At 38.5% G+C, this 22497-nt stretch overlaps 1 protein-coding gene across 15 annotated transcripts in view; it reads right to left on the bottom strand.

Annotated features, from left to right (window-relative positions):
• Nucleotides 1-22497, bottom strand: part of LOC128700135 (Ca[2+]-channel protein alpha[[1]] subunit D) — a gene marked incomplete at its 5' end in the record, with an annotated part of 794286 nt that overhangs the window by 551901 nt on the left and 219888 nt on the right. For all 15 annotated transcript variants that reach the window (XM_070100780.1, XM_070100771.1, XM_070100781.1 and 12 more), the window contains 1 exon segment: nucleotides 18688-18823. In XM_070100780.1, the coding sequence (XP_069956881.1) occupies nucleotides 18688-18823 (136 nt within the window).

The raw sequence follows: 22497 nt of genomic DNA, 5'->3' as shown, positions 1-22497 counted from the left end.
ATTATATTCCTGTCAACAATGGATAAAAGGTTCAAAGTGATTGTTGAAGTTATGATGTGGGAATACATAAGTATGTGTGTACTGAGTATTTAGCATTTAGTCTAGGGTGATTAAGTGACTTTTGAGAAGAGTCTTAAATTGATTTTCAGACTGGGTTACTTTAATATCTTCTGGTAATGAATTCCACATTTTGGGGCCCTTTATGTGCACAGAGTTTTTACACAGTGTGATATGGACATGAGGTATATCAAAAAGAGATCTGTGTCTTGTGTTGTGGTCATGTGTCCTGTTTAGGTTGGTGAGGAGAAGTTTGAGTGGAGGGTTTATATTTGCGTGTATTGTTCTGTGTATGTAGTAGGGACATGAATAAGTATGGATGTTCTTAATGGTGAGCAGATTCAGACTTTTGAAAATTGGTGGAGTATGCTGGCAGGAGTGGGAATTTGTTATCATTCTCACTGCTGCCTTTTGCTGGGTTATTAGGGGTTTTAGGTGATTGGATGTTATTGATCCCCATGCACAAATTCCATATGTAAGATAAGGGTATATGGCTGAATGGTACAGTGCCAGGAGAGCTGATTGTGGAACGTAGTACCTTATCTTTGATAGTATGCTTACAGTCTTGGAGATTTTCTTAGTGATTTGTTGTATGTGTGTCCGGAACTTAAGGCTACTGTCAAGGGGGATACCTAGGAGTTTTCCCTCTGTGAGTCTTGTGACTGATGGTCCGTTTAGCATTATGTTAATGGGGTCATTTGCAGCTTTGTTTCCAAACTGAATGAAATAGGTTTTATCAGTATTTAGGGTAAGTTTATTAGTCATCATCCAGCCAGATATTTTCTGCAATTCGGCATTGACTGTGTTTGCTAGTATGACTGTGTTTGGGTGGGAAAAGACATATGCAAATAATACGGGTTTGAGTAGCTGTGATGCATTCGGTAGATCATTGATGTAGATGAGAAAGAGGAGAGATCCAAGGACACTTCCTTGTGGGACTCCTACTGTGATTGGTTGGGTGGGAGTTTGCATCGTTTGTATACACATATTGAGTTCTGTTACTAAGGTATGACTTTAGGTAGTTGACGGAGTGGCCTCTGATACCATAGTGCATTAGTTTGGAGTACAGCAGTTCATGGTCGACTGTATCGAAAGCTTTACGTTAATCAATGAAAATGCTCACCGGGACCTCTGTCTTTTCGAGTGCAGTATATATTAGTTCTAGCATGTGTATGATGGCATCATTTGTGCTTTTATTATTCCTGAATCCAAACTGACAAGGGTTTAATACATTGTGTGAGACGAGGTAGGAATAGATCCGTCTATGAATTAATTTTTCAAAGATTTTAGAGAGCAGTGGTAAGTTAGATATTGGTCTATAGTTATTCCAGTCAGCTTGGTCACCTCCTTTGTGGATCGGAGTGACCTTCACTATTTTGAGGATTGTTGGGAAGGTAGATGATTCAATGGATTTGTTAAAGAGCATTGCAATAACTGGTGACAATACTTGAGAAGCTTTTTTGTACATAAAAGAAGGCAAGTTGTTTATGTCTCCTGCCTTGTTGTTAAGAATGTTGATGATGAGTGTAACTTCTGTGGGGTTTGTTGGAGCTAGGAATAGTGTATTTGGGTAGGTACCTATGGTACCGGTGGAAGACGGCCGACTTGTTGAAAAAAAAAAAAAAACTATGAGGTAGTCTGATGGACGGGTGTTTGTGCTTGGTATTTTGTTCGCTAGATTTTTTCCTATGGTGGAGAAGAAAACACTGAGTCTGTTTGCCGTTTCAGTTGGAGTGAGTAAGGGTTCATCTGATTTTGTTAGTTTGATTGTTTTGTTTTTGGATAGCTTTTTAGTTCCAAGAATTTCAGATAAAGTTTTCCAGGTTTTTCTCATATCACCTTTGATGTTATGTAATCTATATTCATAATACAATTTTTTATGAGAAGTTGTATAAAATTGTGCCGCAATTTTTCAATCATGCTATAACCAAATCGTCCCAAATAAACTCGTGTTCAATGACAGTTACTGTATATCACACTTACTCCTACTTAATACCTGCTTGTCGTAGCCTTGTTTGCTTCCACTTAGCAGCACTGCTTTAGTATTTTGGTGCACAGGCACTAGCTGGGGCATGTGTGTTACGCGCCCCTACTTCACTCCATTATATACAAAAATAAAAGGCCTGGTTAAAATAAGTTCTGTAATAATATATCGCGAACCACTTTATTACTAGCTAGATAAAGCAGGTTCGACTATATATTATTATCGGGTACGGTATGAATCATCAACAGTACTCTCATTGTATTATTTTTTTTTTTTTTTTTTTTTCAACAAGTCGGCCGTCTCCCACCGAGGCAGGGTGACCCAAAAAAGAAAGAAAATCCCCAAAAAGAAAATACTTTCATCATCATTCAACACTTTCACCACACTCGCACATTATCACTGTTTTTGCAGAGGTGCTCAGAATACAACAGTCTAGAAGCATAAACATATAAAGATACACAACATATCCCTCCAAACTGCCAATATCCCAAACCCCTCCTTTAAAGTGCAGGCATTGTACTTCCCATTTCCAAGACTCAAGTCCGACTATATGAAAATAACCGGTTTCCCTGAATCCCTTCACTAAATATTACCCTGCTCACACTCCAACAGATCGTCAGGTCCCAAGTACCATTCGTCTCCATTCACTCCTATCTAACACGCTCACGCACGCTTGCTGGAAGTCCAAGCCCCTTACCCACAAAACCTCCTTTACCCCCTCTCTCCAACCCTTTCGAGGACGACCCCTACCCCGCCTTCCTTCCCCTATAGATTTATATGCTTTCCATGTCATTCTACTGTGATCCATTCTCTCTAAATGACCAAACCACCTCAACAACCCCTCTTCTGCCCTCTGACTAATACTTTTATTAACTCCACACCTTCTACTAATTTCCACACTCCGAATTTTCTGCATAATATTTACACCACACATTGCCCTTAAACAGGACATCTCCGCTGCCTCCAACCGTCTCCTCGCTGCTGCATTTACCACCCAAGCTTCACACCCATATAAGAGTGTTGGTACTACTATACTTTCATACATTCCCTTCTTTGCCTCCATAGATAACGTTTTTTGACTCCACATATACCTCAATGCACCACTCACCTTTTTTCCCTCATCAATTCTATGATTAACCTCATCCTTCATAAATCCATCCGCCGACACGTCAACTCCCAAGTATCTGAAAACATTCACTTCTTCCATACTCCTCCTCCCCAATTTGATATCCAATTTTTCTTTATCTAAATCATTTGACACCCTCATCACCTTACTCTTTTCTATGTTCACTTTCAACTTTCTACCTTTACACACATTCCCAAACTCATCCACTAACCTTTGCAATTTTTCTTTAGAATCTCCCATAAGCACAGTATCATCAGCAAAAAGTAACTGTGTCAATTCCCATTTTGAATTTGATTCCCCATAATTTAATCCCACCCCTCTCCCAAACACCCTAGCATTTACTTCCTTTACAACCCCATCTATAAATATATTAAACAACCATGGTGACATTACACATCCCTGTCTAAGACCTACTTTTACCGGGAAGTAGTCTCCCTCTCTTCTACACACCCTAACCTGAGCCTCACTATCCTCATAAAAACTCTTTACAGCATTTAATAACTTACCACCTATTCCATATACTTGCAACATCTGCCACATTGCTCCTCTATCCACTCTATCATATGCCTTTTCTAAATCCATAAATGCAATAAAAACTTCCCTATCTTTATCTAAATACTGTTCACATATATGCTTCAATGTAAACACCTGATCTACACATCCCCTACCCACTCTAAAACCTCCTTGCTCATCCGCAATCCTACATTCTGTCTTACCTCTAATTCTTTCAATTATAACCCTACCGTACACTTTTCCTGGTATACTCAGTAAGCTTATTCCTCTATAATTTTTACAGTCTCTTTTGTCCCCTTTCCCTTTATATAAAGGGACTATACATGCTCTCTGCCAATCCCTAGGTACCTTTCCCTCTTTCATACATTTATTAAACAAAAGTACCAACCACTCCAACACTATATCCCCCCCTGCTTTTAACATTTCTGTCATGATCCCATCAGTTCCAGCTGCTTTACCCCCTTTCATTTTACGTAATGCCTCACGTACCTCCCCCACACTTACATTCTGCTCTTCTTCACTCCTAAAAGATGGTATACCTCCCTGACCAGTGCATGAAATTACTGCCTCTGTTTCTTCCTTAACATTTAAAAGTTCCTCAAAATATTCTCGCCATCTACCCAATACCTCCATCTCCCCATCTACTAACTCCCCTACTCTGTTTTTAACTGACAAATCCATATTTTCCCTAGGCTTTCTTAACTTGTTTAACTCACTCCAAAATTTTTTCTTATTTTCATTAAAATTTCTTGACAGTGCCTCTCCCACTCTATCATCTGCTCTCCTTTTGCACTCTCTCACCACTCTCTTTACCTTTCTTTTACTCTCCATATACTCTGCTCTTCTTATAACACTTCTGCTTTGTAAAAACCTCTCATAAGCTACCTTTTTCTCTTTTATCACACCCTTTACTTCATCATTCCACCAATCACTCCTCTTTCCTCCTGCCCCCACCCTCCTATAACCACAAACTTCTGCCCCACATTCTAATACTGCATTTTTAAAACTATTCCAACCCTCTTCAACCCCCCCACTACTCATCTTTGCACTAGCCCACCTTTCTGCCAATAGTCGCTTATATCTCACCCGAACTTCCTCCTCCCTTAGTTTATACACTTTCACCTCCCTCTTACTTGTTGTTGCCACCTTCCTCTTTTCCCATCTACCTCTTACTCTAACTGTAGCTACAACTAAATAATGATCCGATATATCAGTTGCCCCTCTATAAACATGTACATCCTGGAGCCTACCCATCAACCTTTTATCCACCAATACATAATCTAATAAACTACTTTCATTACGTGCTACATCATACCTTGTATATTTATTTATCCTCTTTTTCATAAAATATGTATTACTTATTACCAAATTTCTTTCTACACATAGCTCAATTAAAGGCTCCCCATTTACATTTACCCCTGGCACCCCAAATTTACCTACTACTCCCTCCATAACATTTTTACCCACTTTAGCATTAAAATCCCCAACCACCATTACTCTCACACTTGATTCAAAACTCCCCACGCATTCACTCAACATTTCCCAAAATCTCTCTCTCTCCTCTACACTTCTCTCTTCTCCAGGTGCATACACGCTTATTATAACCCACTTTTCACATCCAATCTTTATTTTACTCCACATAATCCTTGAATTAATACATTTATAGTCCCTCTTTTCGTATTATATTGTATTATATTATATCTTTCCCCATGATTATTATAATTATAATATTATATTATATTATTATTAGGTTAGGTATTCCGAATGTGTAACCACTACTGTAGTGACCAATTGGTGGTTCTAGAATTGACGCCATGTGTCGCCTTCTGGCCGAGCTGAAGTCATACTATGGAGTAGTTGAGTGAGTCAGTCAGCTCCTAGCTCTGACTCGGTACGGGTCTTCAACCCAAAGCCCCTAGCTTAAACTAAAACTTTATACTAAGTCTATTGTCTTGCCTTTGCCACTAGTTTCCTGAAGTCTGGTAATTCATGTCACTTATGAAAGATAACTATTTCGTTACCCTAGACCTTTCTAAAAGAGTTAAATGGTAAGATTAGTAGATTATTAATTGAAATTATTGTATCATTCTCTGTTAATGAGAATTTGAACGTAAGATTGGGTTTCTTGCTGTATAGTATTTCATTTATAATTGCTTGTGGTTATTTTAATTCACTAACCAAATACCAATGAAACTAAATGATTGGTAATAAAATAAAACTAACAAAAAAAAAATGGAGTTATTTGTGCCCCTATTGTTACGGTGAAGATTAAGTCGTAACAATGTGCACCCATCTATATTCAATCATCTGGAACATTATAACTGGGAGAAGAGTTCAAACACAGAGCCTCCCATGATTCATGATGCAGAAACATCTTCCAGAAATCAAAATGTTGTTTTCTGCTGTGGGTCCCAGGAAGACGCAATTGGAATCACACAACCGTTACCAGAAACACAGAAGGTAGTGGTTGAGTGGAAGTAAAATCAATGTTGGAATGACCCAAAACATCACTCCAAGAAGAATGAGGGGTAGTTTTATGGGACACCTAAAGGTCGTGTTGGAAATGGTGCAGACCACTACTTGGCCATGGACAGAGCCAGCATAGAAACACACAAAGTCGGAGAAAGGGCATCCTACAAGGAAAGAGAAGAACCTGCCACTGCAAACACACAAAGGCACCAGAACAAGGAACAGCATATTAGAAGAAGGGTAATAACAAGCTGAGGCTTAAGTCACAAGCACACATAGATGATACACCAATGCCAGTCTAAACCCAATCCTAACAACAAAAATCTGCCATTAAAATTCTCGATACAAATACTAACCATAAGCTTAAAAAATCCTGGAGAGCTACAACAGAACACAAACATAAAACTAAAAATTAATACCTCAGTTATTCCACATATATGACAACCTGAGTAAACTCTTCTTTTTCAACACACTGGTTGTCTCCCACCAAGGCAGGGTGACCCAAAAAAAAAATACTTTCATCTTCATTCAACACTTTCAAATCACTCATACATAATCACTCTCTTTGAGAGGCACTCAGATATGACAATGTAAAAGTCAACCTCCAAACTGTCAATATCCCAAACCCCTCCTTTAACCCTTTCAGGGTTGGTGCTGTACTGGTACATCTTACGTGCCAGGGTTGGTGTCGTACTAGTATGCATAAGTTCTAGCACCTTCAAATAAAGCAGGAAAAGGCTGGTAGGCCTAGATGTGAAAGAATGGGTTTGCGTGGTCAGTGTGCACAGTTTAAAAAAAATCCTGCAGCACACAGTGCATAATGAGAAAAAAAAGCTCCGACCGTATCTTTGGCTTAAAACAGCGATTTGGCAGTCTATTTTCGTATGGTATTTATGGTTGTATACTAGTTTTCTTGGTCTCTTTTCATAGAATGGAAGATATGTTATAGAAATACAGATAATTTTGATTGGTTTCACAATGACAAGTACCTTGAAATTGACTGCAAAGTAGCAAAAATATTTGATTTTTGCCGATGTTCAAGAGTTAGTTAGTTTAATATGTTTATTATGCACCCCATACCCATCCTGTAGGCGGTAGTCAAAAGATTACAGAGGTACATAATTGGTCCAGGGACTGGACTCCAAAGTTTTGATAGCTGAGCAAGTTACAGAGGTAATGAACTCCCAATTTACAAAGGTAATGAACTCCAGGTAGGTCTGGTCATAATCATGACAAGTTACAAAGGTATTTACAGATTACAGAGGTACATAATGGGTCCAGGGATTGAGCCCCCAAAGTTTTGATAGCTGAACTAGGTACAAAGGTAATGAACTCACAAGTTACAAAAGTAATGAATCCTGTAAGAATGGTTACTTACATTTATACATGGCTACAATCACGAACAAATTATCAAATCAAATCAAATCAAGTTTATTCTATATAAGGGTTACAATGTGGGGTTTACAGGATTTGGATATTGTGTGGTTCACATGTTATAAAATACTAATTACAGAGGGGGCCACTAGGACACCTAGCATGGCTAGGCATTTCGGTCAGACTTAGATTAATTCTTAACATTCAATCCTTACAGATTATGGTATTAAGGCTAGGTGACTACATTATAATTTGTGAGTTTAGCAATGTGAATGCTTTTGTTTTGGCACAATACAAAGTGTCTATATTGGAGTATCATAGGCAAACTTATGACTAGTTAGGATTCATTATTTTAAGATTAAGATTAGTATTTCTGTGTTTATAGTCAGTGGATGAGTGAGTGTAATTGTGAACCACCAGGTGGTTATCATGTAGTTAGTTGTCGGGGTGTATCAGGGAGATAAGATGTTTTCTAACTGTAGTTTTGAAAGTGATGAATGTGTCTGCAGTTCTAGAGTTTTCAGGTAGGGTGTTCCAGATTTTAGGTCATTTGAAATACATTGAATTTTTGTAAAGGTTTAGTCGGACACAGGGAATGTCATAGAGATGTTTGTGTCTGGTGTTATGCCTGTGGATCCTGTCACAACTATCAAGAAAGCATTTTAGGTCAAGGTTAATATTGGAATTTAAGGTCCTGTAGATATTGATTGCACAGTAGTAAGTGTGGATATTCTGAACAGGAAGTAAGTTTAGATCTATGAAGAGTGGGGGGGTGTGTTGCCAGGGATGGGATTTAGTGATTATTCTTACTGTGGCTTTTTGTTGGGTTATTATCAGCTTTAGGTGTGTTGCTGCAGTTGAACCCCAAGCACAGATAGCATAGGTGAGGTATGGATATATAAGTGAATGGTATAGTGTGAGAAGGGCAGTTTGCGGCACGTAGTATCGTATCTTGGTGAGGATCCCCACCATTTTGGATACTTTTTTTGTTATGTGTTGGATATGGGTGATGAAATTTAGGTTGCTGTCAAGGTATAGGCCAAGGAATTTGCCCTCAATATGTCTGGCAATTAGTGTTGTCGATCTTCATGTTAAGTTGTGCAACACCTTCTCTACTACCAAACATAATATCGTAGATTTTGTCAGTGTTAAGTGTAAGTTTATTGGCTGTCATCCAATTCACACTTCCACACCCGGTCACAACTGTAATGAGTTATGTTCAAGAGTAGGCAAATCATGCCACGCGTCCAATACACGTCAACTGGCGAGTCTAATATTCTCACACAAGTGCGATGATATTATTTATACCATTTTTACAATGATGCAGTAGTATACATAACGGTAAATCTTCTATTTTTTGTGAGAATAAAAATTCAAAATGGAAAGCAAAAGTAATGTAAGAAGGGCCTGGAGATATGACTAATAAACAGATAAATGTTATTTTAGTGCAAGGAATTTCTGTCTTGTTTATTCTGGACCCTATTTTGAAATTGGCATCTTTTAGAATTTGTGTGAAATTGGCCAAATTGCCAATTTCTGACCACTTTATTGGGTAGTTGAAATTGGTAAATGGGTGATTTCTTGTACTCAATCAATAGAACAAATGGAATTCTAGCAAAATAGCTACGATTTTAGTAGACTGAAACATTGGAATTGGCCAAAAATAGGGCTCAAAATGGGCAAAAATCACCAACGTGGAAATATCGTCGATCCCGCTAACTTCAGGAGAGCATAATTCCTAAGTTTTCTATCAAATTTCATACTTTTGGTGTCATTATGACCGGAAAGAGTTTCTATCATTTCATAAGAAAAATATTTTTTTTATTTTTCGAAAATTTTTCGACCCTGAGTGGGAGTTAACCCTTTGAGGGTCGACAGGCCCTCTCAGAGACTTGTTCTCAGGGTCGGCCAAATTTCAAAAAAAAAAAATTATTATTTTTTTCTTATGAAAGAATTGATTTTTTTTTTCTAAACATTAGGATAAACAAAAAAAATTTACCATCAATACTTACGGAGATATGGAGGCGTAAAGTTTGCAGAAAATGAGCCCCGTATGGCAACAGCGGCGACTGCCGCTCACCGGTAAAATTTAGTTTACTTGTATTTGAAGGTTTGTTGTTTTTTTCACTATTTTATTTTTTCACATAACTTATGTGGCCTGTGAGACCAAAGTAAGGTGCAGTGTATGTATACTCGTTGTATACAACACAATAAGCACACAAACATAATTATCAATATATTGTTTACAAAACTTGTTTACAAAAACAAACAATACAAAACATTGTTTATTACTATTGTTCTATAATATATATACCAATATACAGTCACTGAACATATTCCTAGAAGTTCTGCAGCTTGTGGAACTCTCTGAAACATGGTGTCATACACAATGGTGTTCTATCTTTCTCCCTCATTCTATCTCTTTCAATCTGTCTCTCTCTTTCTATCTGTGTCTGTCTATCTCTGTCTCACAGGTACACATAAATACAAGTATACATTGTATAAATTACCTAGGATAACCCAAGAAATCCAGACAAAGTGCTATACTCTGCTTGAAGATGTGAGTAAAAGTGATGATGCAGTCTTGTGGCTCTCTGAGACAGAGAGCTAGACGGATAGACAGATAGACAGGGAGCTTGACAGACAGACAAATAGACAGACAGAAATGTTAATGTACCAGCAGAAACAAAGGGAGGGCGATGTTCATCTAATCTTTTCTTATCAGCTCCACCCTCGTTTACATGGGGTGGACTTTTTTTTTTCTTGCTTCAAGGGAAAAATATTATTACATCATCTTCTTCCTCTTCTTCCTCCTCCTCTTCCTCTTCTTCCTCTTCCCCCTACTCTTCCTCCTCCTCCTCCTCTTCTTCCTCTTCCTCTTCTTACTCCTCTTCCTCCTCCTCCTCCTCTTGCTCCTCTTCTTCCTCTTCCTCCTACTCTTCCTCTTCTTCCTCCTCCTTCTCCTCTTCCCCCTAATCTTCCTCCTACTATTCCTCTTCCTCTTCCTCCTCCTCCTCCTCTTCCTCTTCTTCCTCTTCCTCCTACTCTTCCTCTTCCTCCTCCTCCTCTTCCTCCTACTCTTCCTCCTGCTCTTCTTCCTCTTCCTCCTACTCTTCCTCCTCCTCTTCTTCCTCTTCCCCCTACTCTTCCACTTCCTCCCCCTCTTCCTCCTCCTCCTCCATAGTGTAAATTACCAGGAGTCCGCAGCTGTCAAAATGACATATTGTCTCATTACTCACTCCCCCTCCCACCTGTCAAAACAATGGGGTTGGATGCTGCTTCCCCTCCATTCTATCTAATTATCTTTCTCCCTCATTCTATCTCTTTCTATCTGTCTGTCTATCTCTGTCTCACAATACACATAAATACAGGTATACATAGTATAAATTACCTAGGATAACCCAAGAAATCCAGACAAAGTGCTATACTCTGCTTGAAGATGTGAGTAAAAGTGATGACGCAGTCTTGTGGCTCTCTGAGACAGAGAGATAGACAGATAGACAGGGAGCTTGACAGACAGACAAACAGACAGACAGAAATGTTAGTGTACCAGCAAAAACAAAGGGAGGGCGATGTTCATCTAATCTTTCGGTATCAGCTGCACCCTCATTTACCCTCATCAAACGTCAGCTCTTATCAGATGTTATCTCCCCTTATCTTGTTACTGTCATGGGTGAACATTTATTATTACATATTATTATTATTATTATGTATTATTATTATTATTATGTATTATTATTATTATTATGTATTATTATTATTATGTATTATTGTTATTATTACATCTTCTTCTTCCTCCTCCTCTTCTTCCTCCTCCTCCTCCTCTTCCTCCTCCTCCTCCTCTTCCTCCTCCTCCTCCTCTTCTTCCTCCTCCTCCTCCTCTTCTTCCTCCTCCTCCTCTTCTTCCTCCTCCTCCTCCTCTTCTTCCTCCTCCTCCTCCATTCTTGGAACAAGTTTGAAGAGCTTGTAGTTCATAATCACTATCACTATCATCACCAATGCTCACATCTGAGTCTGGGATTTGGGAAAATAGGAGTTTCCTCTTTGATTCTGGTTCAACTGAACGTGAACAAGACGGCCCAGCACCAGAGGTGGAAGGCTGTGGGTTGTCTGGGTTTTCCTCACTATTACCCATATTATGGCCATTAGTTTCGGTCAAAACCTCACCAGAACCTTGAAACTCATCTTCACTGTTACTTCCATCTGTATTAGAACTGTCACTGGGGAACAAAAGTGTCCCAATTCGCCGAGGAGTGAGGAACTTCTTACCGCCAGGCATGGTGGACATTGTGTACTATGATGGCATTCCCACAATGCACCACTGGGTCCCAGATTTTTTGCCTACTGCGCATACCCACCACACAGACCCATTCTCTCACATCTAGGCCTATCAGCCTTTTCCTGCGAGATTTGACAGCGCTAGAATTTATGCGTACTAGTACGTCAAAAACCCCTGTGCATAAGATGTACTAGTACGGCCGAAACCCTCAAAGGGTTATTAAGGATCAAGGATCTCGATCCATTTCCCATTTCCAGGACTCAAGTCCGGCTAACCAATTTCCCTAAATCCCTTTACTAAATATTACCCTACTCACACTCCAACAGCTCATCAGGCCCCAAAAACCATTCGTCTTCATTCATTCCTATTTAACACGTTCACACATACTTGCTGGAAGTCCAAGCCCCTTGCCCATAAAACCTCCTTTACCCCCTCCCTCCAATTTTTTCAATGATGACCCCTACCCCACCTTCCTTCCCCTACAGATTTATATGCTCTCCAAGTTCTACTTTGATCCATTCTCTCCAAATGACCAAACCAGCTCAACAACCCCTCTTCAGCCCGACAGGACATCTCCACTGCCTCCAACTGCCTCCTCGCTGCAGCATTTACAACCCAAGCTTCACACTCATATAAGAGTGTTGGTACCACTATACTTTCATACATTCCCTTCTTTGCCTCCACTGATAACGTTTTTTGTCTCCACATATACCCCAACGCACTACTCACCTTTTTTCCCTCATCAATTCTATGATTAACCTCATCCTTCACAAACCCATCCACTGACACATGAACTCCCAAATATCTGAAACATTCACTTCTTCCATACTCTTTCTCTCCAATGTGATATCCAATTTTTCTTTATCTAAATCATTTGATACCCTCATCACCTTACTCTTATCTATGTTCACTTTCAACTTTCTACCTTTACACACCCTCCAAAACTCATCCAAATCAAATCAAAGAAGCGAAAATGTAGAACAACCTACCTGAAGATATAAAAAAAAAGTATCTTTTGGTAGCTTATAAAAACATTATCAAAAATATCTCTTGTACTTGAAGTAAAAATATATCTGATGATCATAAACAATCCTATGCAACAACAATAGTTAACTTCTAAGACAATGGTATCTTAACTGCTACAGTAGCCTATATATTACTTAACCCCTCATTATAATCTACTGTAAACCCCAAGGTAATTTAAACTACCTTTTATATACAGAAAATCTGTGTCACAAATACTTTGCATATATGAGGATTTCCTTGGAACATGCAAATAATGTCTTACCAGAACTATCTAATTCTGTAATATTCATGTACATTTTGATAAAATACAATTTTGAGTTTGAGCCAAGAGAGTGATCTACTGACACAGCTCCTGGCTCCTGTTGCAGGCCAGCTGCTCTTGCAGAGGACGAGAACCTTCAGCAATCAGCTCAGAAAAGAAGGCAGGTGTAATCATTGTGCAGGGTCAGGTTAACTGCTGGCCAGTTGTTCCTGAAACTAGGCAGAGGACCCTGAGTGCTGGCTGAGCCAGCCCTTGAAGAAGGGCCTGTAGAGGACCCAGTGGAAGGTGGGGTAGCCATGGGGACTACTGGAGAAGAATGAGGATCATGACAAGATCTCTTGGCAAGCCATAACACCCAAAGGGGTGGAATCAAAACCTGCATAACCCCCTCCCCCCGTGAACCCTTTCAGGGTCCAGAGGCCAAGTTTCAAAGTGTGCACCAGGGTCCAAGAATTTTCAAAAAATAATTTTGTTATTTTTTCTTATGAAATAGTACAGAATCTTTTTCTGAAGGTAATAAAACAAAAAGTACAGGATTTGATGGAAAATTGACGAAATTATGCTCTCGCGAATTTTGATGTGTCAGCGATATTTACGCATAACCGATTTTGCCGACTTTAACTCTCATTTTAGGCAAATTACATTATTCTAGTTGACCAAATTCTTAGCTATTTCACTAGTACTACTTCTATTCTATCGATTGAGCACAAGAAATTGCCAAGCCAACTGTTTCAACTACAAAATAAAGTGATCGGAAATTGGTAATCTGGCCAATTTAACCCCTTGACTGTTGCAATGCCAAATCCTGAGGTGTCTCCTGGTGTCGCAAAAAAAAAAAAAAAAAAAAAAAAAAAAAAAAAAAAAAAAAAAAAAAAAAAAAAAAAAAAAAAAAAAAAAAAAAAAAAAAAAAAAAAAAAAATAGAGAATCTTTTCCCGATTGTAATGACACCAAAAGAACGAAATTTGATGGAGAACTGATGGAATTACGCTCTCACAAAGCTAGCGACCTCGGCGATATTTACGAATTGGCAATTTTGCCCACTTTGAGCCCTATTGTCGGCTAATTCCATTGTTCCAGTCGACTAAACTCATAGCTATTTCTTTAGAACTCCATTTGTTCTACTGACTGAGTACAAAAAACTGCCCATTTGCCAATTTTAACTACCCAATAACGTGGTCAGAAATTTGCAATTTGGCCAATTTCATGAAAATTAAAAAAAATGCCAATTTCAAATTAGGGTCCAGAATGAACAATGCAGACATTCCTGGCTCGAAAATAACATTTTCTTTGTTCATCAGTCACATCTCCAGGCCCCTCTGATATTACTCTTGCTTTCTATTTTAAATTTTTATTCAAACAAAAAATAGATTTACTGTTATGCAGACTACTGCAATATTGCAATAATTGTATAAATAATGTCAACCCATTCATGACTGCATATTAGAATGGCTACTTGGACAGTTATTGGACAATGACATCATTTGTTTACTTTTGAACATCGGCAAAAATCAAACATTTCCCCTACTTTGAGCTCCATTTCAAGGCTCTTTTCATAGTAAAATCAATCAAAATCACCTCTATTTCTATAATATGTTTCCCATTCTATCAAATGAGATCAAGAAAATGAGAATACAACCATAAATACTATACGAAAATAGACCAGAAAGTCGGCGTTTTAATTAAAAAAACGGTCAGAGTTTTTCTTTTCTCATTATGCACTGCGTGCTGCAGGATTTTTTTTTATATGGTGCACACTGACCACACAGACCCATTCTCTCACATGTAGGCCTACCAGCTTTCTCCTGCTTGATTTGAAGCTGCTAGAATTTATGAGTATATATATTCGTCAAAAACGGTGGCTCGTAAGACGTATATATACGACCAAAACAGTCAAAGGGTTCATGCAAAGTTCAAAATATTCCAATTTCAAAATAGGGTCCAGAATAAACAATGCAAGCACTCCTGGCACTAAACTAACTTCTCTGTTCATTAGTTACATTTTCAGGCTTTACAAATGAATTCCATTTTGATTTTTTATTCACATAATGAATTTTTATTCAAACCAAAAAATTGAAGATTTACTGTTATGCAATACTGTAATAATTGTATAAATAATATCATCACACTTGTGAATGTATATTAGACCCACCAACTGGAGTGTATTAGACGTGTGAGGTCATTTGTTTACTCTTGAACATTGGCAAAAATTGAACATTTCTGCTACTTTGAGCTCAGTTTCAAGCCATTTTCAGTACTAAAACCAATCAAAATCATCTCTATTTCTGTAATATATCTTCCATTCTATGAAATGAGACCAAGAAATCGCAAATACAGTGGTCCCTCGATAATCGTCGGGCTCGATAGTCGTCCTTTTCGGAAATCGTCGCATTATTTTTGTCCAAACATTGGCTCGCAAATGGTCGGTTGACTCGCTAATTGTTGTTTGTCCTGGACGTGTACTCATGGCTCTGAGCCCCCTCGGCCTCCCTTCCCAGCCAGTGTGCCACTGTTTACCAGTGAGCGATGGTCCCCTCACTTGTTCATACGAAATATTTCACAATATTCCATTCATTTTAGTGCTTGCAAATGCTAAATAAGCTACCATGGCTCCAAAGAAAGCTCCTAGTGCCAAGCCTTTGGTAAAGAAGGTGAGAAATATGATTGAATTTAAGAAAAACATCACTGAACAATATGAAAGTGGCGTACATGTGGCCGAACTGGCCAGGATGTATAACAAACTCCATACAACCATATCTTCCATCGTGGCAAAGAAAAAAGAAATCAAGGAAGCTGTTGTTGCTTGGAGAAAATTGTGGCCAGATTGTGTCCACAAGAAGGATTTTGAAGGGTTTGTGGCTGACCCTGATGAGCCTATGTCAGTTGTAAAATCTATTGTGGCATTGGGGAGTTCCATGGGGTTGGATGTGAGTTTGGAGGATGTGGAAGAGTTGGTGGAGGACCACAATGAAGAGCTAACCACTGAGGAGCTGCAGATCGCAGCTCAGAATCTTGCTGCAGAGGAGGAGGAAGAGAGATGGAAGTGGGTGCCTTCTTTAGAAATTAAGGAGATTTTTGAAATGTGGGGTAGGATGGAAAGATTTATGGAGAAACATCACCCTGAGAAGGATGTTGCAAGCCATATCGGCAACTTGTACAGTGACAGAGTCTTGGCCCATTTTAGGGAAGTTTTAAAGAGATGCCAGAAACAGGGCTCTCTGGACACTTTTTTTGTGAGACAGGACTCCAGTGACTCTCAAGCTGGGCCTAGTGGCATTAAGAAACAGAGAAGAGAAGTATGTAACCCCAGAAAAGGACTTGGTACCTGAGGTGTTGGTGGAAGGGGATTCCCTTTCCAAACAGTAACTAATCCAATCTCTCTCCTCCTCCAGTCTTCCATACACTAAGAAGAATCGCCAATAAAGGTAGGTGTTATGCTGTTAATGTTTCATTCATCATGTCCCATTGTATTATTTATGTACTACATCCATATTTAATGTAAAAAAATTAACAACAATAAACGAGGGACCACTGTACAACTATAAAAAACATTACGAAAAAACACTGCAAAGTCGCTGTTTTAATCGATAATTACGGTCTCAGATTTTTTCTCTCATTATGCACTGTGTGCTGCAGGATTTGTTTTATGTGGTGCACACATACCACATAGATGTATTCTCTCATATCTAGGCCCAAATTTACTGCTCACAGTTTATCAGAGTAAGCTTAGCTCATGGTGTAGATCTACAGTTTGGACCCTCAATGTAAAGCCGTATATCTACGGCACGAACCCTGAAAGGGTTAATTAAAAGTATGTCTTAAGAAAATTTTAGAAGCAAAGGGGCAAAAGCCACTATATGGAAAGGATGCCTCATGAGAAGTGCCCTGATGTTGGTGAGGGGTTCTTGATCCAAAAAATTATATCCATCCAACCCTTTCTTGGATCAAACCTGACTGTTTCATATTCCCCTGGCAATGTATCATCCCTATGGGTTTGGCACTTTCCAATGATTATAACAACACTATTAACTGATGGGGAGGGGGTAAATGTAAAGCACAACTGACAAGAAATCACCATTAGGATCATCAAAGTTAAAACTCTTGTGGGTGAGGCACGTAGGGCAGTTATCATCCTTAGGAAGAAATAGGTATCATGAAGGGTGACCGCAGACAATATCTGTAAGGCTGCCTAGTTAAAAAGATGAGGAATGAGCTGAATCTTAATGCATCACTAGTGATAAGTATTGACACAAGTAGAGGTAAGAAGACAGTAACTGTTATAAAGTTCCAGCTGGACCCCCCAGGTTCCCACTGCAGAAATAGTTTATAAACAATATTTCCTGTTGCTAAATCTCATATTTCTCATTAATATTTACTGCTCAGCATTTAAACCCCTAGAGAAAGATGCAATAAGAGATAAAATCAATGTGCAAAGTCTGTTTACAAAAAGTTTGGACTATCTGACTACTTAAAATAAAATGTTTCCCTTGAAGCCAGCTGAATTTAGCAGACTTAATAAAGGCACTCTTATTACCAAATATTTATAATTTTTTTTTGCAATAATGTCTAAGTGGTGATTCAAATTTCATTCACAAAAGCATTATTCTGTACTGCAATTATTTACTGATATTTACAGAATAAATGTAGATAACTTGTTTCGACTCTGGGTCCCACCTCTTAACTTAATACAGACTGACATGAAAGAGCTGTGTTGTATCTACTTTTGGACCTTCATACTTGAGTGTAAATAAAAACCTTGTTTTACCAGTATCCACACATAGGCAGTATGGAGCAGTGTCACTGGACCATTCCTTATTTTCCAAAATTGTTTCTGTTTACCACACAAAACACCCATCATCTCAGCACACAAAGTAGAGTCGTCAATAATACAGGAGTTACAGAAGTAGCAGTAGTATACAGCAGATGATACAGTAGTTACAGTAGTAGAGAGGGCTCTAAGATCACCTGTTCGTATGGGTAAAAATGAAGAAAGAGGAGTATTTTGGAATGGGCTGAACTTTTGTGATGCTGCTTTCGTTTTGGGGAGATCGTGATACTCGGACCATCTCTCCATCCTCGCCTTCAGTGTCTTCATAGTCCCCCTCTAGAAAAAGAATGATGGAGAATGCGACCTTTAAGGATTAACTAAACCAACAGAAACCATGCGTTGGTACACAAGGAACAAGAACTTCAGCCAAAGCATCAAAGAATTGGGGCAAATCCCATTACTGCTTTGAGTGCCATGCCTTGTTCTGTCTTCACCCAGAATCACGCTAGTGGTGGTGGCAGAATCAATTGAAAATAGCAATTTTTCACATTAATGTTGATATTTGAAGTTACCAAAATAATTAACAAGTATTTGTGACTTAAGTAAACATCCATCAAAATATGCGATGTATGCTGAAATATATACTGTATTCATTATTTATAAATCAGTTTTTCAAAATAAGAAAAATCACCTCCAGCCACATAAAACATGATTCCTAGTGTTACTCACGCCGATTCTTTTTTAAGGTGGGGATAAAGGGAAAACAAAGAGGATAAAATTATTGCTTGGGTTTGGTAGTGTGTGCCTTAGAGCTGTAGCACACAAACATACCTGTTTGTGTGGGAGAAAATAAAAAAGCTGGAGTACGGGGGCAAAGGCTTGACTTTGTTGGCAGTACTAAGTTGCGAGGCACGACGTGGCCGCATTCCTTGTGGGCGTTCCTCTCCATCGCCATCATCCTCTTCTTCTGCAACACACCAGCAGCCAAGGTGGTGAGGCAGGGCAATGAGAGCCTGGCCAGAGGGATGTTACCTGACCAGGAGCATTAGGAGGAGTGGGTAGCAATGAAAGGACAAGAGGTATCCTGGGATCAAAGGTAAAATTGTGACAAAATGGCTTTCCAAGCTGAAGATCATGACAAAGATAACTGGAAAGCTTGAGCAGCTAGCCAGACAAGGCAAACAGGACTATGGAGGTAACCAGAAGTCAGAAGAAGAATAACTATGTAAAACTTAACTAGATAATGAGCAAGGAATAGGTTAGTTGAGAACACTTATGCAATATAACTCTGCATGGAATAGTAACACACAAATGGCAGGAAAAATAATTAGGGGGCACTAAAAGGGAATGGGATACAGAATGAGACAGGAAAAAAATGATAAAAACAAAAATCAGTACAGGAAAAATAATAAATCAGAAAAGCAGTTAATGATGAAGATAAAATGAAAAATTAAAGAATACAGAAATATTCAATGCCAATGTGGCATTAATGTTCATGCCTACTAGCCAAATTTCACTACAGACCTGATAACCGAAAAATGCTACTGAACTTATTAAATGTAAATATGCTAAAATGCAAATCCCAAATAAGATTTCATAAGACATTACTAATACTTTTTACACTATTCATAGTTTAATGTTTGCAAATTATAATACTGTACAACATTTTAAAGAATAAACAACTGCTTTCTGTGGAAGTTTCAGTGAACAATTATAGAATTAACCAACATGTCTAAATATGTGCCTCCTTTTCATCAGTGAATTTACTGCCCTGTCACTTTTAGCTTAGTCTGCCTCCTTCCATCTATTGTTTTTCTAGAGAATTGATATTTTCTAATAGGTAGCTAGCTACCAGCTTACTAAAACACCAGATGTAATACCTTGAGTCAGAACAGATGACATTGGGAAGTGGCAGTGTGTAATTAAAAAAAAATAGTATTCTGTGTTTAAGTTAAATCTTCTAAAAAAAAAAATTGTTGTATTCATCGTAAATGTACATATTCTGTGTTTAGGTTCAATGAGCTGCTAAAGTATATAAGGCCTCTATCATCATCACCCAGGTGGAAAACACTGAAGTACAATATTACAGAAAAATTAACTCATAGCCTATTTTCAGGTGGATTTTAAAACCAAATTCATATTTGTCATAATATGAATGCATAAGATTTTTAACTGCAGACCCGAAGTAAAGTCCTACATCCTAAACTGGGAATTAGCTTAAGCTCATCTCCCTACCTAGCAGAAAAGTCCCAAACATTGATAAACTCACTCATAATATTCTTTTTCTCATATGATGAGTAATCTTAATTTATATGAATTAAGAAGGATTTAAAACTTACAAGTGGAACACTTAGCTCTCTAGAGCTAAGGTAACTTATCTTGGAAGTGCTTATGGCACTTACTGAGTGATCACTCATGCACCAAAAGCCATGATTAACACAGATCCCATCTGAAGTGAAATACATATATGTACTCTGGCTCATATGTAAGATAAATGTGGATTCAGACTAAATATATATCTGTCTATAATACTAATAGAATAATAACATTCAATTTAAGTGTTAAATCTGCATGAACTGCAATACTAGAGTACTACCCTTGACTAGATGAGCATTAATATCATCAGATAAAGGTGATTTGAAATACTGACACAGAGGTTCAAAATAGAAATACTGCTGGAGATGGAAGCACTGATGTCCATACAGGGGTAAAAGATATTGAGGAAACAGGAAAAATAAATGCACCAGCAGTGAATGTAGCTACAATAAATCCTAGCAAACAAAAGTACAATCTATGTAAATACTATGCCTTGGGTATCTGCAGGCACGGTATATCTGGTAAAACAGGTGGAACATGCACCTTTGACCATCCCAAAAAATGCTGCACCCACATGACAACAGGAGAGTGCAACTTCCCATCTTGCAATTTATTTCACCCAGAAATGTGTCACTCATCAATCCATGAAAGAAAATACTACAATGCATACTGCCAAGCACATCATCTAAAGGGGACTACAAGACACAGACCAGCCAGACTACGGGAAACAAAAGAGAGGAGCCACAACCTCTCCAGAGACAGAGGTTTTTCAGGGCCAGGAGGGTAAAAAGACTGGCAAGAAATGACAATAATCCTACACAACCTGAAAACACTTCTGGAGCAGAGGCACAGACATTGGCCTCTACCCCAGAACAACAGATACTTGAGCCAGCAAATAAAACCCCCCTAAATTCCACTACTACGACATTTGTCTTTGCAAACATACAGGGTCTAAAGCAGCAAAAAAAAAAAAAAAAAATTTCTTACATCAAGGGACTGCTCACGGAGTCAAATGCAATGTTTGCAGCATTCACAGAGACCCACATAAAGGATCATTATGACAACGAAATATGGATCCCAGGTTACAACCTATTCCGTTGCGACAGACTAAACAAGCAATAAGGGAGTGTTGGCCTGTATGTCACAGAGTCGCTCATTTGCACAGAACTACTAAACACCTCAAATGATGTAGCTGAAGTTTTGCTGGTAAAGATCGAAAATCAAAACCTTGTCATTGTGGTAGTATACAAGCCTCCAGATGCAACTTCCCAGCAATTCCAGAAGCAGCTTGAGAAAATTGACCACTGTCTGGAAAATCTCCCAACTCATGCTCCAAAAATCTTACTACAGTGGACCCCCGGTTAACGATATTTTTTTCATTCCAGAAGTATGTTCAGGTGCCAGTACTGACTGAATTTGTTCCCATAAGGAATATTGTGAAGTAGATTAGTCTATTTCAGAACCCCAAACATACACGTACAAACGCACTTACATAAATACACTTACATAATTGGTCGCATTGGGAGGTGATCGTTAAGCGGGGGTCCACTGTACTAGGAGATTTCAACCTGAGACATCTAAAATGGAGGAGTATAGCAAACAATATTTTAGCAGAGATCACCCCGGGAGGCAGCGCAGATGAAAATTCATATACACACGAACTATTAAATCTCTGCAACAAATTCACATTAAACCAGCAAATAGTAGAGCCTACAAGACTAGAAAATACGCTGGACCTCATCTTCACTAATAATGATGATCTGATACATAATATAACTGTATCAAAGACAATTCACTCAGATCACAGCATAATAGAGGTACAGACATGTATGCACAGGGCTCCGGACCAGCAAAATGTGAGCAGTCATGAAGGTCTCTTCACGAAATTCAATTTCAATAACAAAAACATACAATGGGATCAAGTAAACCATGTCCTAAATGAAACAAACTGGGAGGATATCCTAAACAACATGGATCTGAACATTTGCCTTGAAAAAATGAATTCTGTGGTTCTTGAGATCTGCTCAAGACACATTCCATTAAGAAAAAGAAAGGGAAGATGTAAACTAGAAAGAGAGAGACGTTCCCTATACAGATGAAGGCGAAGAGTCACAGAGCTGCTGAGTGGAGTCAATACATTTGAAATATGAAGGGAGGCGCTAGTCAATGAAATTGCAAATATCGAACTTAAGCTGAAGGAATCTTATAGGAGACAAGAATCACAGGAAGAACTAAAAGCCATAAAGGAAATTGAAAAAAAAAAACAAAATACTTCTTCTCTTATGCCAAATCTAAGGGAAAAACAACATCCAATATTGGGCCCCT

The sequence above is a fragment of the Cherax quadricarinatus genome, chromosome 74 (genome assembly GCF_038502225.1).
Source record: "Cherax quadricarinatus isolate ZL_2023a chromosome 74, ASM3850222v1, whole genome shotgun sequence".
Taxonomy (NCBI): Eukaryota; Metazoa; Arthropoda; class Malacostraca; order Decapoda; family Parastacidae; genus Cherax; species Cherax quadricarinatus.
Note: the sequence above shows the minus strand (reverse complement) of the source record. Positions and strands in the feature narration are given on the sequence as shown.